This window comes from Coregonus lavaretus, assembly GCF_964263955.1.
Source record: "Coregonus lavaretus genome assembly, chromosome: 22".
NCBI classification, from domain to species: domain Eukaryota; kingdom Metazoa; phylum Chordata; class Actinopteri; order Salmoniformes; family Salmonidae; genus Coregonus; species Coregonus lavaretus.
In genome coordinates, this window is record NC_140009.1 from 38,655,543 (window position 1) to 38,678,653 (window position 23,111).

The 23,111-nt window shown below is 43.9% G+C and overlaps 1 protein-coding gene across 1 annotated transcript; it reads left to right on the forward strand.

Annotated features, from left to right (window-relative positions):
- The first annotated feature begins 529 nt into the window (after positions 1-529).
- On the forward strand, positions 530-23,103 carry LOC311149816 (H(+)/Cl(-) exchange transporter 6-like). The gene is made up of 22 exons (XM_084187041.1): positions 530-637; positions 1,454-1,513; positions 1,681-1,746; positions 1,994-2,059; positions 2,283-2,349; positions 2,510-2,616; positions 3,034-3,160; positions 3,406-3,532; positions 3,623-3,755; positions 3,869-3,982; positions 4,135-4,301; positions 4,523-4,643; positions 5,250-5,382; positions 5,829-5,982; positions 14,918-15,074; positions 15,177-15,283; positions 15,619-15,805; positions 16,438-16,601; positions 16,873-17,029; positions 18,009-18,116; positions 21,679-21,804; positions 22,614-23,103. The coding sequence occupies exons 1-22, from the start codon at positions 563-565 to the stop codon at positions 22,692-22,694; spliced, it is 2,604 nt and encodes an 867-aa protein (XP_084043167.1). The 5' UTR covers positions 530-562; the 3' UTR covers positions 22,695-23,103.
- Positions 23,104-23,111: the final 8 nt, after the last annotated feature.

The window sequence follows — 23,111 nt, forward strand, 5'->3', positions numbered from 1 at the left end:
CTGATCTACAAATTACTTTCCATCATAAATAACTAAGTACTCATTGTTATTTGTAGATCAGTCAGTCAGTCACAATTTACCCATGATACATTACGGTTTTGATCCTCTCGACCACGGCCAATGTGTCCTGTCAGTTTACATAAGCTCCAGCTGGGCATTGTTAACAAGGTCAGTGCGATAGGTTTGAAAGTGAATTCATACACATTATTTGTATTGAACTATTATAACTGGGTCTTGCAATCTTTATATCAAATATACTTTGATAATAGGCCAAATGTTGTTTTATTAAGAAGAACAAGTATCACACATGCATAAACTACACCCAGTTTTGATACTTTTGCGTAAACTACCGCGTCTTTGTTCGTCACATGACATTGGCCGTGTTCGAGAGCATCAATACGACTGCTGACTGACTGTTCTACAAGTCACCTTGCAGTATAAATTGCGACTCACTATGATTTGTAGATCAGTCAGTCACAATTTACCCATCATCCATGCGGTTTTGATCCACTCGAACACGGCCAATGTGGGAAGTGGTGGTGCTGAAGAGGCAACAACGAAGATGGCGTGCTGTGGGAATTGCTTATGTTGTCACTGCTGCTGCACGGATGAAGAGACCCGAACACCCGAGGAACTGGTAAGAGAGAATTCGCATAATGTGTAGAATTGCATCAATGTGCAAAATATTGTGTGTGAGTTTTCCAAGGAAAACTGAGCTTGTGTCCTGACTTCACCCTGGCTGGAGAAAGCTCCACCCTGTTCTGTTTTGATGTATGGACATCTCTCAATGCTAACTTAGCTAGCTAACTATATTGCACAATAGTTTGATAAATAAATAAATATTGAGTTCGACTATGTTACAGTATATAGCTCTCGGGTAGCAATATAGGCTAAATAAATGTTTTGGGGAAATGTGTACTGTGATTCAAACTAACAACATGACAGCTAGCTGACAGTGGTGAGCAAGTAATATGCTAACTAGTAGCCACTGGCACTACGCTAGCAAATATTTTTTATAACGAACCCTCCTTGTTTTATCTGTGACACTGGCTTGATACTTGCCAAGCACGACCTATGCCATTTATTTATGCATGATGTGCATTGTTTAATAGAGGCTCTTGTCAAACACCATATTGGACTGTTTGACAAGGGGGCATTAATTGTCGAGGAAGTGTATGTTGAAAGAGAGCTAGCATCTAGCTATTTATTTCCCTCAAGCTATTCACAGCCTTGCATGATGACTCAGGAAGAAACTTCAGCCAACGGCTTGCTCTTTTGTTGGGGTTATTGTGTGTGTCATATAGTACTAGGTGTAGCAAGTGCCAGTTATATTTTGATGACGACTGGAAAGGTGCACTGCACAACCTTATTTGTCAGGCTGAGAGTCGTTTTGTGTCGTTGTTTTTTTTATTCTTCATGCACAATGGCAGTGTCACATTCTTCTAATTTCCAGACTATTCTTGGGGAAACTCAAGATGAAGAGGATGAGATCCTTCCAAGGAAAGATTATGAGGTGAGAAAATCCCCTTGAAGCAGATCAAGATGTCTAACTCCATATGAATGAAGGGAAAATAGACACACCCAAATGAGAATCAGTGTAGCTCTTGACTATAAACTACAGAATAAATTCAATGGAAAACACACTGACTCCTCTCCCAATGGTTCTCTATCTTTTGGCAGAGCCTGGATTATGACAGGTGCATCAATGAACCATATGTCGAGGTTCTGGAGGGGATGAACAATAAGGTATACTAAGAAATGAACTGTGGTGTTGGTATTGTGATAAGTAGGCCTACATTTTGAGTTAGTTACAAAGTCGTTACTAAGTCATTAAGTATGTGGTGAGACCACCAACTACACTAGAATGCCTTTTGTTTTTTGTTTTTTTACAGCCTCTGAAAATCACATATTTTCATTTCCACAAACTGCATATTGCAATTGTTCTGTCTATACTTCCATCTCTTCTAACATGGGTTCTTCTATCACACATTAGAGAGCCAAAAAGTATGAAGCTGTGAGGTGGATGCTGGTGTTTGCCATTGGAGTTTCAGTAGGCCTGGTAAATGCAATCATGTTCTATGCTGCATGTAAAATCAGACATTCAGATTTTTGGTTGACTTACATACCGGTATGTTAGCGATAAACAATGACCCTCTGTACATTCTCTGGAAATAATGTATGTGGAAGGTATGGATGATGTGCAGGTGCTTCTAACAAATGTCTGCATGCTTTGAAAAAAATGCAAATTAAACTCTTATTAACACCATTGTCTTTTGTTTCAGGTGGGTGTTTTTGTGGACTTTTTTGTACGCCTTTTCACTCAGCTCAAATTCAACTTGGTGGGAAAATGTATCTTTTTTTGAAGATGGAATATTTCACTCAAAAACATCTATCCCTAATTGATAATGTCTTTCTGATGTTGAACATTGAAAATCAACATATTGTATTAGTTGAGAGCAGTGAGGTGTTGTGTGGCAGACAGTGCTTTTCCTTAGCCAGTGTGTGCTAGCTGTGGAGGAGTGCAGTGAGAAAGGCTGCCTGGCTCTGTCGCTTCTTGAGCTGCTGGCCTTCAACATGACCTTCATCTTCATCGCCAGTATGTTGGTCCTCATCGAGGTAAAGCCGCTCTACACAAATACCTAACATGTCCTAACATGCTATTATGTCCTTACATGCTATTGTTATGCTATTAAAGTCGACTCCTGACTGTCGCTTGGGACTGTCGCGATGGCATGCAGTTATCAGGAGCAATTAAAAAGGGACTCCTTTGCACTTCAATGGAGTTTGCGCTTATCTGAAGTGCACTTGTCAGGAGTCTACTGTACTGCCTACCTGCCTGTACTGACCATACCCTCATTTTCAGAAGTAATGAGCATGCTCATAATCCCTTTGACAATACGCTTTGACGGTTTATTATCAAAACCGCTTCTTTACACCTGTTGGATAGTTATTTTGGTTTTCTTTGCTTGTCTGGTGGTATCATATCAGAATTGTCCCAACTCCTACTGAACGTCCCTGTCGTGTGTTCTTTAGCCTGTAGCTGCAGGCTCGGGAATCCCTGAGATCAAGAGCTACCTGAACGGAGTGAAAATACCTGGAATAGTCCGGCTACGGACTTTACTCTGCAAGGCTATTGGAGTCCTCTTCACCGTAGCCGGAGGTACTACAAAATAGATGGAACAAGGTCGTATTCACTAGGCACCAAACAGAAGAAAACTGAAACAGAAAGGGACTACCTGAACTTGTCCAATAGTTATTTCGCTTTCCGTTTCAAAACATTTTGCTACAGTGTGCACTAATGAATACGACCCCTGACTTTCCAACAGATGCAAACATTATAGGATTTAACTAAAAGGAATCCAGTGGCAATGCGTCTGTTCCGCCTCTAAGTGTTTGATCCCTCAGGTCTGTTTGTGGGGAAGGAGGGCCCAATGATCCACAGTGGAGCCATCGTGGGAGCCGGACTCCCTCAGTTTCAGAGCATCACTTTCAAAAAGATCAACTTTGACTTCCCCTACTTCCGCAGTGACAGGTACAGTAGCACACTCTACTACTCTGAAGTTCTAATAGTGCAGTAGTTCATCATTGTAAGTTAAATCTCTGTGCTTAATCTTGATTTCAGGGACAAGCGGGACTTTGTGTCGGCGGGGGCGGCGGCTGGGGTGGCGGCTGCGTTTGGGGCACCAATAGGGGGCACCCTCTTCAGCCTGGAGGAGGGCTCCTCGTTCTGGAACCAGGCACTCACCTGGAAAGTGGTAGGTCAAAGGTCACAGACAGAGACACGCATGCAAACACACGCAGGCTGTTTTTCTGTCATTGTCAGTCAGCCTGGTCTGAGGTACCACTCTCTTCCTGTCTACCCCCCCAGCTCTTCTGCTCCATGTCGGCTACGTTCACCCTCAACTTCTTCCGCTCAGGGATCAACTACAACAAATGGGGCTCGTTCCAGCTCCCCGGCCTGCTCAACTTTGGAGAGTTCAAGGTACAAGCACTCATTCCCACTTATTCACATTCACGGTTTTTCATGTTGTGGAGGTGTGTGTAAAGTGTTTATGTATGTGGGTCTGTGTGTGCATATAATGGTTTAGCAACTTGAGTTCTATATCTCCATGGGTGTCCATCCCTCTCCCACAGTGTTCAGACGGGGATAAGAAGTGCCACCTGTGGACGGCGGTGGACCTGGCCTTCTTTGTCCTGATGGGGGTGGTGGGAGGGCTGCTGGGGGCCTTCTTTAACTGCATCAACAAGAGGCTGGCCAAGTACCGCATGAGACACGTCCACCCCAAGGCCAAGTTTGTCAGGTACCTGCTAGGAGAGATATGTACACACACACATACATATACACTTCATTGTAGTGACAGTTGCGTTGCTGCAATGCTTTGTTTCAAATTAACATATTGAAAATGTTTGTTTCAAATTATCAATATATTTAACTTCCCCATCAAAGTGGAGAGGCATATTTCTCAAAGGGTTTACAGTGATTTGTGTTTCATCTCATGTTCTTTGTCTGGTCCCTGGCTAGGGTTCTAGAGAGTTTGCTGGTCGCCATGGTGACCACGGTGGTGATCTTCGTGGCATCCATGACGTTGGGTGAATGTCGCGACTTGGCCTCCACAATCACCAACAACAAAACTACAGCTCAGGTACGTTTGGCAAAGCTCAACTTTATAAAAAAGTGAAGCATATATAATAATAATAATAATAATAATAATATGCCATTTAGCAGACGCTTTTATCCAAAGCGACTTAGTCATGCGTGCATAATTTTTTTTTTGTGTATGGGTGGTCCCGGGGATCGAACCCACTACCTTGGCGTTACAAGCGCCGTGCTCTACCAGCTGAGCTACAGAGGACCACATATATAAATAAGATAAGAACAGCCGTAAAACGACGTCATAATCAATATGCACGAAAAGCATATTGAAACATAACAAGCCCATAAAACAACCTATATTCATACTAAAGCCATCCTTAAAAAGTTTTCTGTTGCCTCTCTGACCTCTCTGATTGGCCGCCTGAGTTGAATGAAGTGAAGTGGCATTGACATTCTATTCCAAAACTGTTTCCCCAGGCCTCTCTAGTCTAGTGTACACTCAAGTCCTTCAGAAGTGGAGTTTCACATTTTGAACGCGTCCCACATCGGACAGACATCATGTATACAGTGCATACATGTAACTAAAGTTAGAAACATACTCACATCCAATGGTTTTGTTACAATGGTAAAATATGTGATATGGTGCTTTATCTAGGTGTCCCTCAACGAAGACGTCATCAACTCTACCATCCGCCAGTTCTTCTGCCCCAACAAGACGTACAACGACATGGCCACTCTGTTCTTCAACCCTCAGGAGGTGGCCATCCACCAGCTCTTCCACCAGGACGGTGAGACAAGGGCTGTTCTAGGATCAGTTTAGCCTTTTAAATAATGATGAATAAGATTATGGACAGGCTCCCACCTGATTTTAAGGGCAAAACTGATCCCATGCCTGTACTAAACAGCATGCTCAATTAATAATCTGTGTATATTGATAATATGTAAAGCACTTCTTAGTTCCAGGACTAGGCTTAATCTGTGTTTTCTTTGAACATGGCCACTAGTCTCACTCCCTATACACATACACACCGAAATACATGTTAGTGTTATGGTAATGGCTACACTTTAGTCAATCATTAAACAGAACATAATGAACACCTCTGTGGCCAGCTCTGAAAAAGATCTGATGTGATTGGTCAAAAGACCAATTAGTGGAAGAAAGAGCAGAGTTGGACTGCCTGTGTAAACGCAGCCTTACTGTGTGATTTCCTGTGTTTCCTGTCTGTCTCTGTAGGTACGTTCAGCCCTGTGACACTGATGGTGTTCTTTGTGTTGTACTTCCTGTTGGCATGCTGGACGTACGGCGTGTCGGTGCCCAGCGGCCTCTTTGTGCCCTCGCTGCTCTGTGGTGCCGCTTTCGGACGCCTGGTGGCCAACCTCCTCAAAATGTAAGACCAACGTTTTGATAATGTTCTCAATGTTAGGCCAACGTTCTCATAATCAAATGTTCTCAAAATGTTAGGCATATTCTAATGTACGCAAATTGTTAGGCCGACGTTCTTGTTATAACAATTTTTCCAGAAATGCCAACGTTCTCATAGTCAGTACTCAAATACGTAAGCTGTCTCAAAACAAAATGTCCAGGAATGGTAATGGTGTATATCAGAGTCATTCATTCAAAGCTGTCATCAAGGCAAAGGGTGGCTACTTTGAAGAATCTCAAGTATAAAATATATTTTGATTTGTTTAAAATGTTTGGTTACTACATGATTCCATGTGTGTTATTTCTACAATGTAGAAAATAGTAAAAATAAATCCTGGAATGAGTAGGTGTGTCCAGACTTTTGACTGGTACTGTAGATATAAACTGGGTTTATTTTCAGCAAACTTAACATATTTGTATGAACATAACAAGATTCAACAACAGAGACATAAACTGAACAAGTTCCACAGACATGTGACTAACAGAAATTGAATAATGTGTCCCTGAACAAAGGGTGGGTCAAAATCAAAAGTAACAGTCAGTATCTGGTGTGGCCACCAGCTGCATTAAGTACTGCAGTGCATCTCCTCCTCATGGACTGCACCAGATTAGCCAGTTCTTGTTGTGAGATGTTACCCCACTCTTCCACCAAGGCACCTGCAAGTTCCCGGACATTTCTGGCCCTAGCCCTCACCCTCCGATCCAACAGGTCCCAGACGTGCTCAATGGGATTGAGATCCGGGCTCTTCGCTGGCCATGGCAGAACACTGACATTCCTGTCTTGCAGGAAATCACGCACAGAACGAGCAGTATGGCTGGTGGCATTGTCATGCTGGAGGGTCATGTCAGGATGAGCCTGCAGGAAGGGTACCACATGAGGGAGGAGGATGTATTCCCTGTAACGCACAGCGTTGAGATTGCCTGCAATGACAACAAGCTCAGTCCGATGATGCTGTGACACACCGCCCCAGACCATGACGGACCCTCCACCTCCAAATTGATCCCGCTCCAGAGTACAGGCCTCGGTGTAGCGCTCATTCCTTCGACGATAAACGCGAATCCGATCATCACCCCTGGTGAGACAAAACCGTGACTCATCAGTGAAGAGCACTTTTTGCCAGTCCTGTCTGGTCCAGCGACGGTGGGTTTGTGCCCATAGGCAACGTTGTTGCCTGTGATGTCTGGTGAGGACCTGCCTTACAACAGGCCTACAATCCCTCAGTCCAGCCTCTCTCAGCCTATTGCGGACAGTCTGAGCACTGATGGAGGGATTGTGCGTTCCTGGTGTAACTCGGGCAGTTGTTGCCATCCTATACCTGTCCCGCAAGTGTGATGTTCGGATGTACCAATCCTGTGCAGGTGTTGTTACACGTAGTCTGCCACTGCGAGGGCGATCATCTGTCCGTCCTGTCTCCCTGTAGCGCTGTCTTAGGCATCTCACAGTATGGACATTGCAATAATTGCCCTGGCCACATCTGCAGTCCTCATGCCTCCTTGCAGCATGCCTATGGCACGTTCACGCAGATGAGCAGGGACCCTGGGCATCTTTCTTTTGGTGTTTTTCAGAGTCAGTAGAAAGGCCTCTTTTGTGTCCTAAGTTTTCATAACTGTGACCTTAATTGCCTACCGTCTGTAAGCTGTTAGTGTCTTAACGACCGTTCCACAGGTGTGTGTTCATTAATTGTTTATGGTTCATTGAACAAGCATGGGAAACAGTGTTTAAACCCTTTACAATGAAGATCTGTGAAGTTATTTGGATTTTTACAAATTATCTTTGAAAGACAAGGTCCTGAAAAAGGGACGTTTCTTTTTTTGCTGAGTTTATATACAGTGCTGCGTGAAAGTAAGTGAACCCCTTGTGCAATTACAGATTTAGTAAGTTTTTACCATGAAATCTTAATTTAATCAGAACCAGTCTTTTTGATCTGACATAACAGGTTTATATTTACCAATAGCATATGTTGGTGTAGAGGAAATCATGCTTGTAGTAGAAAAACAAAATTAAAAAGGAATTGGTGCAGGTGCAAAAATAAGTGAACCCCAAGTTGCATTGGTTAAATCAAGTAGGTAAGTAGAATTAGGTGGGTAAATAATTAGCTACCAAATGAACCAATCAAAGGAGAGATCGTTAGGAAAGAGTTTGGGCGGGACTGATAAATAGAGATAAGAAACCTGGTCAGTTTGGTGTTGCCCATCCAGGTGAATGCAAAGCACACCATGGCGAGAGGAAAGGAGATCTCAGAGGACATCAGGACGAGGGTAGTGAGAGTACATCAGTCTGGGGAAGGCTATAAAATCAACAATAAGAAGAACACTGAATCGAAATGCCATTCATGGGAGGGTTGCTAGGAAGAAGCCTCTGCTGTCAAAAAAGAACCAAACTGCCTGTCTTAACTTTGCCAGAGACCACCTGGACAAACGTGGACAAACCTGAAGGTTTCTGGAAGTCCATTCTCTGGACCGATGAGTCCAAAATTCACCTTTTTGGTCACAGTCAACACCGGTATGGTAAACCAAACACTTCCTACCACAAAAATAACCTTATCCCAACAGTCAAGCGTGGTGGTGGGAATGTCAAGATCTGGGGCTGCTTTTCCTCTGGACCTGGACGACTCCACATCATTAAGGGAACCATGAATTCTGAGGTATACCAGGAGATTCTTGAACAGAACGTCAGGCCATCAGTCAAGGAGCTAAAGCTGGGCCGAAAATCGGTCTTCCAACAAGACAGCAACCCAAAGCATTCAAGCAAATCTACCAAATAATGGCTCGGGAGAAAGAAGATTTGTGTTTTGGATTGGCCAAGTCAAAGTCTCCTCCTATCGAGATGCTGTGGCAGGACCTGAAGCAGGCAGTTCATGCCAGACACCCCTCAAACCTCACTCAATTGTCTGAGTTCTGTAAGGAGGAATGGGCAAAAATCCCTCTGATTACTGGTTGGGGAGTTTCTCCCATTCTTCTCTGCAGATCCTCTCAAGCTCTGTCAGGTTGGATGGGAGCGTTGCTGCACAGCTATTTTCAGGTCCCTCCAGAGATGTTAGATCGAGTTCAAGTCTGGGCTCTGGCTGGGCCACTCAAGGACATTCAGAGACTTGTCCCGAAGCCCCTCCTGCGTTGTCTTTGCTGTGTGCTTAGGGTCGTTGTCCTGATGGAAGGTGAACCTTTGCCCCAGTCTGCGGTCCTGAGCGCTCTGGAGCAGGTTTTCATCAATGATCTCTCTGTACTTTGCTCTGTTCATCTTTCCCTCGATCCTGGCTAGTTTCCCAGTCCCTGCCGCTGAAAAACATCCCCAAAGCATGATTCTGCCACCACCATGCTTCACCGTAGGGATGGTGCCAGGTTTCCTCCATACGTGACGCTTGGCATTCAGGCCATAGAATTCAATCTTGTTTCTCATGGTCTGAGAGTCTTTAGGTGCCTTTTGGCAAACTTCAAGCGGGCTGTCGTGCCTTTTACTGAGGAGTGGCTTCCGTCTGGCCACTCTACCATAAAGGCCTGATTGGTGGAGTGCTGCAGAGATGGTTGTCCTTCTGGAAGGTTCGCCCATCTCCACAGAGGAACTCTAGAGCTCTGTCAGTGACCATCGGGTTCTTGGTCACGGCCCTGAACGAGGCCCTTCTGTCACTGTGTTCTTGGGGACCTTCAATGCTGCAGAAATTTTTTGGTACCCTTCCCCATATCTGTGCCTTGACACAATCCTGTTTCGGAGCTCTACGGACAATTCCTTCGACCGCATGGCTTGGTTTTTGCTCTGACATGCACTGTCAACTGTGTGCCTTTCCAAATCATGTCCAATCAATTGAATTTACCACAGGTGGACTCCAATCAAGTTGTAGAAACATCTCAAGGATGATCAATGGAAACAGGATGCACCTGAGCTCAATTAGGAGTCTCATAGCAAAGGGTCTGAATATTTATGTAAATAAGGTATTTCTGTTTTATATTTTTAATAAGTTAGCAAACATTTCTAAACCTGTTTTCGCTTTGTCATTATGGGGTATTGTGTGTAGATTGCTGAGGATTTTTTATTTATATAATCCATTTTAGAATAAGGCTGTAAGGTAACAAAATGTGGAAAAAGTCAATGGGGTCTGAATACTTTCCGAAGGCAGCTACGGTGCCTTCAGAAAGTATTCATACCCCTTGACCCACATTTTGTTGTGTTATATATATTTTTCTCACCCATCTACACACAATACCCCATAATGACGAAGTGAAAATGAAATATTTAATTTACATAAGTATTCACACTCCTGCGTAGAAGCACCTTTGGCGGCGATTACAGTTTTGAGTCGTCTTGGGTATGTCTGTATCAGTTTTGCAGATCTGGTTTGGGGGATTTTCTCCCATTTTTCATTGCAGATTTTCTCAAGCTCTGTTAAGTTAGATGGGGAGCAGCGGTGAACAGCAATCTTCAAGTCTTTCCACAGATTTTCAATGGGATTCAAGTATGGGCTTTAGCTGGGCCACTCAAGGACTTTCACATTCTTGTTCTGAAGCCATTCCAGCGTTGCTTTGGCTGTATGCTTTGGGTCGTTGTCCTGTTGGAACATACATCTTTGCCCCAGTCTAAGGTCGTTTGCCCTCTGTAGCAGGTTCTCATCAAGGATTTGTTTGTTCCCTCTATCCTTACCAGTCTCCCAGTCCCTGCCGCTGAAAAGCATCCCCATAACATGATGCTGCCACCACAATGCTTCACGGTAGGGATGGTGTTAGACGGGTGATGAGCTATGCCTGGTTTTCTCCAGACATAGCTCTTTGCATTCAGGCCAAAGAGTAACATTTTTGTCTCATCAGACCACAGAATATTTTTGCCTTATGCTCTGTCTTTCACGTGCCTTTTTGAAAACTCCAGGCGTGCTGTCATGTGCCTTTTTCTCAGGAGTGGCTTCCGTCTGGCCATTCTCCCATAAAGCCCAGATTGGTGAAGTGCTGTAGAGACATTTGTCATTCTGACAGGTTCTCCCATCTCAGCCAAGGAACTCTGTAGTTCTGTCAGTGGTCATTGTGTTCTTGGTCACCTCCCTGACCAAGATCCTTTATTTATTTTTTATTTTTTAGGTTTCGGGGGTGTCGCTGGGCAATACGGACTTTCAGCTCCCTCCAAAGATTTTCTATTGGGTTCAGGTCTGGAGACTGGTTAGGCCACTCCAGGACTTGAGATGCTTCTTACGGAGCCACTCCTTAGTTGCCCTAGCTGTGTGTTTCGGGTCGTTGTCATGCTGGAAGACCCAGCCACGACCCATCTTCAATGCTCTTACTGAGGGAAGGAGGTTGTTGGCCAAGATCTCGCGATACATGGCCCCATCCATCCTCCCCTCGCGAAAACCAAACACTGCATTCCACAGTAAGCATACCAAAGGTCAAGCATGGTGGTGGTGGTGTGATAGTTTGGGGATGCTTTGCTGCCTCAGGACCTGGACGACTTGCCTTAATAGAAGGAACCATGAATTTTGCTCTGTATCAGAGAATTCTACAGGAGAATGTCAGACCATCCGTCTGTGAGCTGAAGCGCAGCTGGGTCATGCAGCAAGACAATGATCCAAAACACACAATCAAGTCTACATGAAAATTGCTAAAAAGCAACAAATTGGAAGTTTTGGAATGGTCTAGTCAAAGTCCAGACCTAATCCCAATTGAGATGTTGTGGCAGGACTTGAAATGAGCAGTTCATGCTTGAAAACCCACACGTCACTGAGTTAAAGCAGTTCTGCATGGAAGAGTGGGCCAAAATTCCTCCACAGCAACGTGAGAGACTGATCAACAACTACAGGAAGCATTTGGTTGGAGTCATTGCAGCTAAAGGTGGCACAACCAGTTATTGAGTGTAAGGGGGCAATTACTTTTTCACACAGGGGAATTGGGTGTTGCATAACTTTGTTTATGAAATAAATAAAATAAATATGTAATTGTTGTTATTTGTTCACTTATGTTCCCTTTATCTAATGTTAGGTTTTGGTTGAAGATCTGATAACATTCAGTATCACAAATATGCAAAAGTAGAGACAATTTGAAAGGGGGCAAATACTTTTTCATAGCACTGTATGTAAATTTACCAATATAAAATGCCATAGTGATTGACTGTCCATATAGCTGTACCATGATATTTGCATTGCTACTAAGTAACCCTCCAATTGTTCTCCACTAATTCCCCTGCTAAAGCCCCTCCCCATCTCAAGGTCCTTCTTGCCCGGTTGCTCAGTTTGGTCGAACGGCCAGCTCTAGGCGTAGTCTGGGTAGTTCCATATTTGTTCTATTTTCCATTGATTGAGACCACTGTGCACTTGGAATGTTTAACACTCTAGAAGTTGTTTTATACCCTTTCACATATATACAGTGAGGGAAAAAAGTACTGTGAGAGACAGAATAACAACAAAAAAATCCAGAAAAACGTATGTCAGAAATGTTATAAATTGATTTCCATTTTAATGAGGGAAATAAGTATTTGACCCCCTCTCAATCAGAAAGAGTTCTGGCTCCCAGGTGTCTTTTATACAGGTAACGAGCTGAGATTAGGAGCACACCCTTAAACTCTCCACCATGGCCAAGACCAAAGAGCTCTCCAAGGATGTCAGGGACAAGATTGTAGACCTACACAAGGCTGGAATGGGCTACAAGACCATCGCTAAGCAGCTTGGTGAGAAGGTGACAACAGTTGGTGCGATTATTCACAAATGGAAGAAACCCAAAATAACTGTCAATCTCCCTCGGCCTGGGGCTCCATGCAAGATCTCACCTCGTGGAGTTGCAATGATCATGAGAACAGTGAGGAATCAGCCCAGAACTACACGGGAGGATCTTGTCAATGATCTCAAGGCAGCTGGGACCATAGTCACCAAGAAAACAATTGGTAACACACTACGCCGTGAAGGACTGAAATCCTGCAGCGCCCGCAAGGTCCCCCTGCTCAAGAAAGCACATATACAGGCCCGTCTGAAGTTTGCCAATGATTCAGAGGAGAACTGGATGAAAGTGTTGTGGTCAGATGAGACCAAAATGGAGCTCTTTGGCATCAACTCAACTCGCCGTGTTTGGAGGAGGAGGAATGCTGCCTATGACCCCAAGAACACCATCCCCACCGTCAAGCATGGAGGTGGAAACATTATGCTTTGGGGGTGTTTTTCTGCTAATGGGACAGGACAACTTCACCGCATCAAAGGGACGATGGACGGCGCCATGTACCGTCAAATCTTGGGTGAGAACCTCATTCCCTCAGCCAGGGCATTGAAAATGGGTCGTGGATGGGTATTCCAGCATGACAATGACCCAAAACACACGGCGAAGGCAACAAAGGAGTGGCTCAAAAAGAAGCACATTAAGGTCCTGGCGTGGCCTAGTCAGTCTCCAGACCTTAATCCCATAGAAAATCTGTGGAGGGAGCTGAGGTTTCGAGTTGCCAAACGTCAGGCTCGAAAACCTTAATGACTTGGAGAAGATCTGCAAAGAGGAGTGGGACAAAATCCCTCCTGAGATGTGTGCAAACCTGGTGGCCAACTACAAGAAACTGACCTCTGTGATTGCCAACAAGGGTTTTGCCACCAAGTACTAAGTCATGTTTTGCAGAGGGGTCAAATAATTATTTCCCTCATTAAAATGCAAATCAATTTATAAAATTTTTGACATGCGTTTTTCTGGATTTTGTTGTTGTTATTCTGTCTCTCACTGTTCAAATAAACCTAACATTAAAATTATAGACTGATCATGTCTTTGTCAGTGGGCAAACGTACAAAATCAGCAGGGGATCAAATACTTTTTTCCCTCACTGTATGCTTCATCACAGTTCTATCTCAGAGATCTACGGACAGTTCCTTGGATTTCATGGTATAGTTTCTGCTCTGACATGCGCTGTCAAATGTGGAACCTTATGTAGAAATTTCAAAGGAAATTGGATGCACCTGAGCTCAATTTGGAGTGTCATAGCAAAGGGGTCTGAATATTTGTGAATGAGATATTTCTGTATTTCATTTTCAATAAATTTGCAAACATTTCTAAAAACTAATTTTCACTTTGTCATTATGGGGTATTGTGTGTAGATCCATTTTGAATTCAGGCTGCAACACAAAAAATGTAGAATAAATCAAGGGGTATGAATACTTTCTGAAGGCACTGTATATGGCTCTGGTTTATATGATTTGAAATCTGTTGGTTTGGAAATCTCTCAACTACTTTCCCAGCAGCAAAGTACTTTATATATATATAATGTGTAGCTGCAGTGTAACTTCCCATGGAGTTTGTATCTCTTAGAAAGTAAAATAATGCTAACAAAGCTACTTTTTAAAGTTGACATAGCCTCTGAGAGGGAATCTGCTGATTGGGCACTTTCTCTCAGCGCTTCTCACTCTGAGTTTTTCCTCTCACTCTTTGACCCACTTGTCCTCCGTACTCTGCTTTGTCAGACTCAGGCCTTTTGAGTTCCTGGGTTCCACTCAACTGCAAGTAATGACTGCTTTCATGTGCCACACTGGGGCCCTTGTAATGCAAGTGTTAGATCGTTAACCTAGCTAAAAATGTAGTTTCTCTTGGCGTTTTGGACTGTAGGTGCCAGTTCATTGTCACTTCAGATAGCGTGACTTGTGTGAGTGTAATGCCACCTGTTGAAAGACAATGCAAACTGTCTTATCAAAACATGATAAATATGTTGATTTACAGTTGTTAGTTCATAGATTCGTTGTGGTCTTAGGAATGAGAAAATAATGCAGTTTGAGCGGACAATTCTATTATTAAGCCTGAGAGTCTTTCCTTAGATATCGAAATCAAACTGACCGCTTTTAGAAAGTCAAGTTGAGATTTCTCCCCCATCCTTTGACAAAACCTTTCCAAATGTTGCTAATGTTGACACTTACTGTTTCGACTGATCCTGCTTTTCCTGATTGGTTCCTTTGGCTGTCCTTTTGCCACAGCAACCTGGGGATGGACATCTATTCTGGGACCTTTGCTCTGATTGGAGCAGCTGCCTTCCTGGGAGGTGTGGTCCGGATGACCATCAGCCTGACTGTCATTCTCATCGAATCGACCAATGAGATCACCTACGGCTTGCCCATTATGATAACCCTCATGGTAAAGTACACCTCATTGATTTGAACTTACATTCACAATTTAGTACACTTGCATCAGTGTTGGTACTTACAGGATTGTGTGTGTGTGTGTGCGTATGCTCAGGTGGCCAAGTGGACGGGGGATTTCTTCAATAAGGGCATCTATGACATCCACATTCATCTGAGAGGAGTGCCACTGCTGGAGTGGGAGACAGAGGTGGAGATGGACAAGTAAGCAAATAATACTACATTTATGATAATAAAGATCAGTGGTCATTAAACAGACCCTTGTATCCAAACCAACTTACAACTAACACATTTCTCTTCAGTATACACACATATTCTGTATATATGTGGCCCTTTTCAAACTTTAACCAACTGTGTAGTCTGCTGATGGGTTCAATTCGAATTTGAACTAAATATGGAAAATAATTGCTTCTCCTTTTCAGTTTCTTGGCAAGACCTTGAAAATAGATTCCCATTTTTCAATGATTGAATTTGAATTTTACTTCCTGAATTGACTGACCCTAACCCTGGTACATATGTGTCCCTTGTTTATCCCCCAGACTGACTGCCAGTGACATCATGGAGCCCAACCTGACGTACGTATACCCCCACACGCGCATCCAGTCCCTGGTGAGCATCCTGCGCACCACCGTCTACCATGCCTTCCCTGTGGTCACCGAGAACAGGGACAACGAACATGAGTTCATGAAGGGCAACATCCTCATCAGCAACAACATCCGCTTCAAGGTAGGAGCCAGGGCAACGTGCAGATAGAAATGTCATAAATAGAACTCACATGATTCTTTATTCTACACATCAGAGATGTTTGTTCTACTTTACCTATTTCTGTCTTAACATTTGTGTCCTGGGGTGTGTGCATTAGTTGCAGATCGTAGCGAAACGTTTCGCCTGTTTACTCTAGGAACCAAAAGGAAGCAAACGTAACGAAACTGGGAGGGACCTACCTGGATTTGTCCAATAGAAACTCTCGTTTTCGTTACCAAACGTTTTGAGTTTGGAGCATCAGGCCAAACGTTTTGCTACAGTCTGCGACAAATGAATACACCTCTGCTGAAGGTGCCCTTGCCATACCATGAACTGCCACCAGGGGTAGTCAGAGCCCTGTTATACTGTATAATGCATGGGCTAGGGATATCGATATTGGCCACTTAATTCGGCCGTGTTTCCAATAATTGGAAAATGGTGTCTATCCTTCCTTCCGCCCCTCCTTGTAGTATTGTTGTTGATAAAAAGGCTGTGTAAATCACATCTATTTCTATGTTAGGGCAGTGTCAGTAATTACATTAGGGAATGTAGGGAACAGGAATGCACAGACAGTCTGTGTGGAACCCTGCCTTCTCCCCCCACCTCCTCCTCAGAAAGCGAGCGTGCTGACGCGGGCCGGGGAGCAGCGGCGGCGCTGCCAGTCCATGAAGTCATACCCGTCCAGTGAGCTGCGCAACGTGTGTGACGAGCAGCTGGCGGCCGTGGTGCCCGCTATGGAGGAGGGCCAGGACATGCTGCAGCAGATGCTGGAGAGAAGGTGAGCCCCACACACACACATACGCACACCTTTAATTCTCACACCTGAGTTGGCCACATCCCATTTTTTACAACACCAACCATGTAACCATCCTATCCCCTGTAACTTTGACTTGGGTCAAATTTGGATTTTGCATCCCTCCTTCTTCTGAAATTAACTATTAATAAACATTGCACACATTGTAATCGATAGGTTCACAAATGAGTCAGTCCGGTGTTTCTATTTGGAGAAAATGCTGTTCTAACGTGTCTGTGACTATGTATGTTTCTAGACATGTGCCCTACCCTAACCTGTACCCAGACCAGTCCCCTAGCGAAGAGTGGACCATGGAGGAGCGCTTCCGACCTCTGACCTTCCACGGCATCATCCTGCGCTCTCAGCTGGTCAACCTGCTGATACGCGGTGTCTGCTACGCAGAGAACCAGTCGGTCAGTGGCCCAACTCCCAACCCACTGGACAACAGGGTCGTATTCATTAGTGATGGGGGGAAAATATCGATACAGGAGAGCATCGCAATATTATTTTTGCATTCGATTCTCTGACTCAAAGAGAATCTAATATTTAATGTGGAGTCAATGTTAGCTAGTGCTAATCGGCTGTACTTGTGCCAAAACTCCGGAATTTTTCATCCTATAGTTTGTTATCCATCAGCGATTTTATTTCTATGACTTATTAAAACTTGTTTTCTCATGCCTCTGTAGTAAGACCTGTAGTGAGCCAGTTGTTTGAACATCGAATCACAATAAAATTGCAGTATCAAATCGCAATACATATAGAATCTTTTGCAGTATCAAATCGCAATACATATAGAATCGTGGTACATAAAGAATCGCACCTAAGTATTGTGATAATATCGTATCGTGAGGTCCCTAGCAATTCCCAGCCCTAGTATGAGGTATGAAAGTGACGTGTCATTTTCCAGGAAGTAGCCTTGTAGTTTTTGAACTTTTGTAACCTTTTTGAATGGTATTCAATGGGAAAAACGTAGCACAAGGGTCTTGAGCGCAACAACTTCATAAAAGGCATCTGGCAGAAGTAAGTTAATCCACAAACACAAATATAATTTTATATGTATCTTAAATGACCGGATTTTCACTAATTCTATGATATAATCGTCAAGCCCAATCAAAAGATTAGGGGACAGGATCCGGAAGTATGACGTAGGACGATGTCACTTGCACATCGTATTCATTAGGCAACAAATGGAATAAAACGGACTGAAACATGAAGGAACTACCTGAACTCTCGTTTTCGTTCTCCGTTGCAAAACGTTTTGCTACTGTGTTCTGTGCACTAATGAATACGACCCAGGAGTTAGTCAGTGTGTGTAGGAGAGAGTGTTTCTACACATGTTGTCGTCTGTGTATGTCTGTGCACCTTTTTATTTGTCTGTCTGTGTCCACATAGAGTGCAATGCAGCCGAGACTGTCGTATGCTGAGATGACGGAGGACTACCCCCGTTTCCCAGACATCCACGACCTAGACTTGACCCTTCTCAATCCCCGCATGATAGTGGTACGACCCAGTTCATCACACATCTACAGCTACTGCTGCACTTACAATCAGGGTGCTCCCCTGGTGCTCCCAACTTTAAAAAGTTAGGAGCACAACATAAGATTTATGAGCAGCAGAAAATACGATTTTTAAAAATAGATTGAGATATAACCTACAGTGCATTCGGCAAGTATTCAGACCCCTTGACTTTTCCACATTTAGTTACATTACAGCCTTATTCTAAAATTGATGAATTTGTATTTATTTTTCCTTATCAATCTAAACACAATACCCCATAATGACAAAGCAAAAACAGGTTTCTAGAAATTTTAGCAAATGTATTAAAAATAGAAAACGGAAATATAACATTTACATAAGTATTCAGACCCTTTACTCAGTACTTTGTTGAAGCACCTTTGCAAGCGATTACAGCCTCTAGTCTTCTTGGGTATGACGCTACAAGCTTGGCACACCTGTATTTGGGGAGTTTCTCCCATTTCTTCTCTGCAGATCCTCTTAAGCTCTGTCAGGTTTCTCCAGAGATGTTTGATCGGGTTGAAGTCCGGGCACTGGCTGGGCCACTCAAGGACATTTAGAGACTTGTCCCGAAGCCACTCCTGCGTTGTCTTGGCTGTGTGCTTAGGGTCACTGTCCTGTTGGAAGGACAGGACAGTGGCTTCGGGACAAGTCTCTAAATGTCCTTGAGTGGCCCAGCCAGTGACCGGACTTTGCCCCAGTCTGCGGTCCTGAGGGCTCTGGAGCAGGTTTTCATCAAGGATCTCTCTGTACTTTGCTCCGTTCATTTTTCCCTCGATCCTGACTAGTCTCCCAGTCCCTGCCGCTAAAAAACATCCCAACAGCATGACGCTGCCACCACCATGCTTCATCGTAGGGATGGTATTGGCCAGGTGATGAGCGGTGCCTGGTTTCTTCCAGACGTGAAGTTGGCATTCAGGCCAAAGAGTTCAATCTTGGTTTCATCAGACCAGAGAATCTTGTTTGTCATGGTCTGAGAGTCTATTAGGTGCTTTTAGGCAAACTACAAGTGGGCTGTCATGTACCTTTTACTGAGGAGTGGCTTCCTTCTGGCCACTCTACCATAAAGGCCTGATTGGTGGAGTGCTGCAGAGATGGTTGTCCTTCTGGAAGGTTCTCCAATCTCTACAGAGGAATTTTTTTACGTTGTGAACAGAGTGGCCCTTGGTGGCGGTGGGGGTTATGGTATGGGCATGCATAAGCTACGGACAACGAACACAATTGTACAGAGATACCGTGACGAGATCCTGAGGCCCATTGTCGTGCCATTCATCCGTCACCATCACCTTCACCTCATGTTTCAGCATGATAATGCATGGGCCTATGTCGCAAGGATCTGTACACAATTCCTGGAAGCTGAAAATGTCCCAGTTCTTCCATGGCCTGCATAATCACCAGAGATGTCACCCATTGAGTTTGGGAAGCACTGGATCGACGTGTACGACAGCGTGTTACAGTTCCAGCCAATATCCAGCAACTTCGCACAGACATTGAAGAGGAGTGGGACAACATTCCACAGGCCATAATCAACAGCCTTCAAATTAGTGGATTCGGCTATTTCAGCCACACCCGTTGCTGATAGGTGTATAAAATCGAGCACATAGCCATGTAATCTACATTGACAGTAGAATGGCCTGTACTAAGGAGCTCAGTGACTTTCAACGTGGCACCGTCATAGGATGTCACCGTTCCAACAAGTCAGTTCGTCATATTTCTGCCCTGCTAGAGCTGCCCCGGTCAACTGTAAGTGCTGTTATTTTGAAGTGGAAACGTCTAGGAGCAAGATCGTTTCAGCCGCGAAGTGGTAGGCCACACAAGCTCACAGAACTGGACTGCCGAGTGCTGAAGCGCGTAGCGCGTAAAAGTCTTCTGTCCTCGGTTGCAACACTCACTACCGAGTTCCAAACTGCCTCTGGAAGCAACGTCCGCACAAGAACTGTTCATCGGGAGCTTCATGAAATGGGTTTCCATGGCAGAGCAGCCGCACACAAGCCTTAGATCACCATGCACAATGCCAAGCGTCGGCTGGAGTGGTGTAAAGCTCACCGCCATTGGACTCTGGTGCAGTGGAAACACGTTGTCTGGAGTGATGAATCACGTTTCACCATCTGGCGGATGCCAGGAGAACGCTACCTGCCCCAATGCATAGTACCAACTGTAAAGTTTGGTGGAGGCCCCTTAGTTCCAGTGAAGGGAAATCTTAACGCTACAGCATACAATGACATTCTAGACGATTCTGTGCTTCCAACTTTGTGGCAACAGTTTGGGGAAGGCACTTTCCTGTTTCAGCATGACAATGCCACCGTGCACAAAGCCAGGTCCATACAGAAATGGTTTGTCGAGATCGGTGTGGAAGAACTTGACTGGCCTGCACAGAGCCCTGAGCTCAACACCCTCGAACACCTTTGGGCTGAATTGGAACGCCGACTGCTAGCCAGGCCTAATCGCTTAACATCATTGCCCGACCTCACTAATGCTCTTGTGGCTGAATGGAAGCAAGTCCCCGCAGCAATGTTCCAACATCTAGTGGAAAGCCTTCCCAGAAGAGTGGAGGCTGTTATAGTAGCAAAGGGGGGCCAAACTCCATATTTTTGGAATGAGATGTTTGATGAGCAGGTGTCCACATACTTTTGACCATGTAGTGTAGCTGTGACCAACATATGCATCTCTGTATTCCCAGTCATGTGGAATCCATAGATTAGGGCCTAATTTATTTATTTCAATTGACTGATTTATGAACTTTAACTCAGTAAAGTCTTTGAAATTGTTGCATGTTATGTTTAGATTTTTGTTCAGTGTAGTTGCATACCCCTGGCCTATATGAAATATAGCTACTTCTGAAGCACATTTTGTGCTCTAGAAACTAATGTATAACCCTGTAAATAAGTCTGTTTATTTTTAAAATCTAAAATATTGATACAAATACATGTTTGGATATACTGGTAAAGTTACCAGGTTGTTAGCTAGCTAGCTACATGACTGAACAAGGTGTAAAACAAATGTGGCCTGCTAGTAGTTTTAGAACGGCCCGCTACATGGTTTATGAAGAAAAAAATGCACCCCATCCGTGACAGGAAGAAAGAACATTGCACCTGGAATATGTGTCAGATCTATACAACTGTTTGAGTTGTAAACAAGCAGTTTCCGCTGTATTAGCGGTGCAAGCATGACGCTAACGAATCTGAGCTCGGGAAACAATGGTACAGGGAGCGTTATCATTGTAACAATTATTGTTATTATATATATTTTTTTTTAAATTATTTTTTGAGGGGTAGCACAGTGCTCCCAAATAAAAATTCCAGGTCCCACAGCAAAATAGGTCACACCAAATTGGTCGCACTTTAGAGCCCTACGTGATAGTGGTACAACCCAGTCACACATCTACAGCTACTGCTGCACTTACACATCTCTTTATGAAGTCAGTACAGTGCCAAAAATGCTTTGTCACCTAAAAGGAACAATTTACCTCAAAAGTGTTGAGGCTATTTGTTGTTACTACCTGGTTACATGTTTGTGGTAGTAAGTGATAATCTTCTTTCACTTTCAGGACGTCACCTCGTACATGAACCCTTCCCCCTACACGGTGTCCCCAAACACACACGTGTCCCAAGTGTTTAACCTGTTCAGGACCATGGGCCTTCGACACCTGCCTGTGGTCAACGCAGTAGGAGAGGTGAGTCGCACCGTAAGGGGTTAAAATTCCCACTCCTTAACTTTCTGTTTCCTCTCTGTGGCCTGGGTCATATTCAGTAGGGCAGTGTTTCTAAATTCCTGGTCCTTTGTTTTTGCCCTAGTGCTACACACCTGATTCCACTAATCAACTCATCAAACTTTTGATTAGTAGAATCAGGTGTGTAGTGCTAGGGCAAAAACAAAAATGTCCACCCCTTTGCGTCCCCAGGACCAGGATTCAAAAACACTGCATTAGGGCACGCCATAGCAAAACTTTTTGCAACGGAAATGGAAAATGAACATTTCTTATTGACAAGTTCAGGTAGTCCCTCCCATTTCAGTCATTTTTCTTAGGATTCAATAATTCCCAGATGTGGAATTATAATAAGAACTGTTTCAAATTACAACATGTCTCTGTCTGTCCATCATAAAGACTGACACACCAAGCTGTGTTGGCCACTATAGCCTTAATGCTTATTAATGGTGACATTTTAATAACATAAAAACTGGCCCTGTCAAAATACTCATTTTATGTACTTGATGCAGTATGTATTAAAGGTCCATATTGTTCCATTCTAAACCTGCATGAATAATCAACACTCTGACAGACATGCAGCTTCAAGGGACTAATGCCACTTATTTTTACTGTCAAACTGTCAAAATAAGATATAATTTGCTTTTGCTTAGAAGCACTAAGCAGAGAAATTGCTCAGTAGCTAACTACTGTAGCTAATTCAATATTTTTGAGTCTTTTTAGAGTGGAGGAAGCAATTTGCTCCATGATGTCGCTCCCTGTACCTTCTCTTTCAGATTGTGGGAATAATCACAAGACACAATTTAACCCACGAGTTCCTCTTGGGGAAACTCAGACAGCACTACGTCACGATTTGAGCTCCAGAGTCCAGTCAATAAAGCCGTCAAGAGCCGCCTACATCTTGCAATCCCTCCTTCAACTCGACATGTACCATACTTTTCCATGTCTTATCGATTCCCCCACACATTCACACACTCAGTACGACACAATGGGCACACACCTCTGTAACGAGAGGTTAAAGGATTACTTTTGTCTGCTACGGAGCCTCTACAGCCCAAGACATCCCCCCATGTCCCAAGTGTCCACGCTTTACCAACAGACCAACGCTTTATCATCTTTATCACTGTAACACTTTTCTTTTGACTTCTGACTGTACATTTTAATTTTGTTACATTCTCTGTGTATTTAAATGTATTATACTATATATTTGCACTAAAAACATTTCACTGTGCCGCCAGGGTTTCGATTAAAGTAGGCTTTCCCTGCAGTGATAT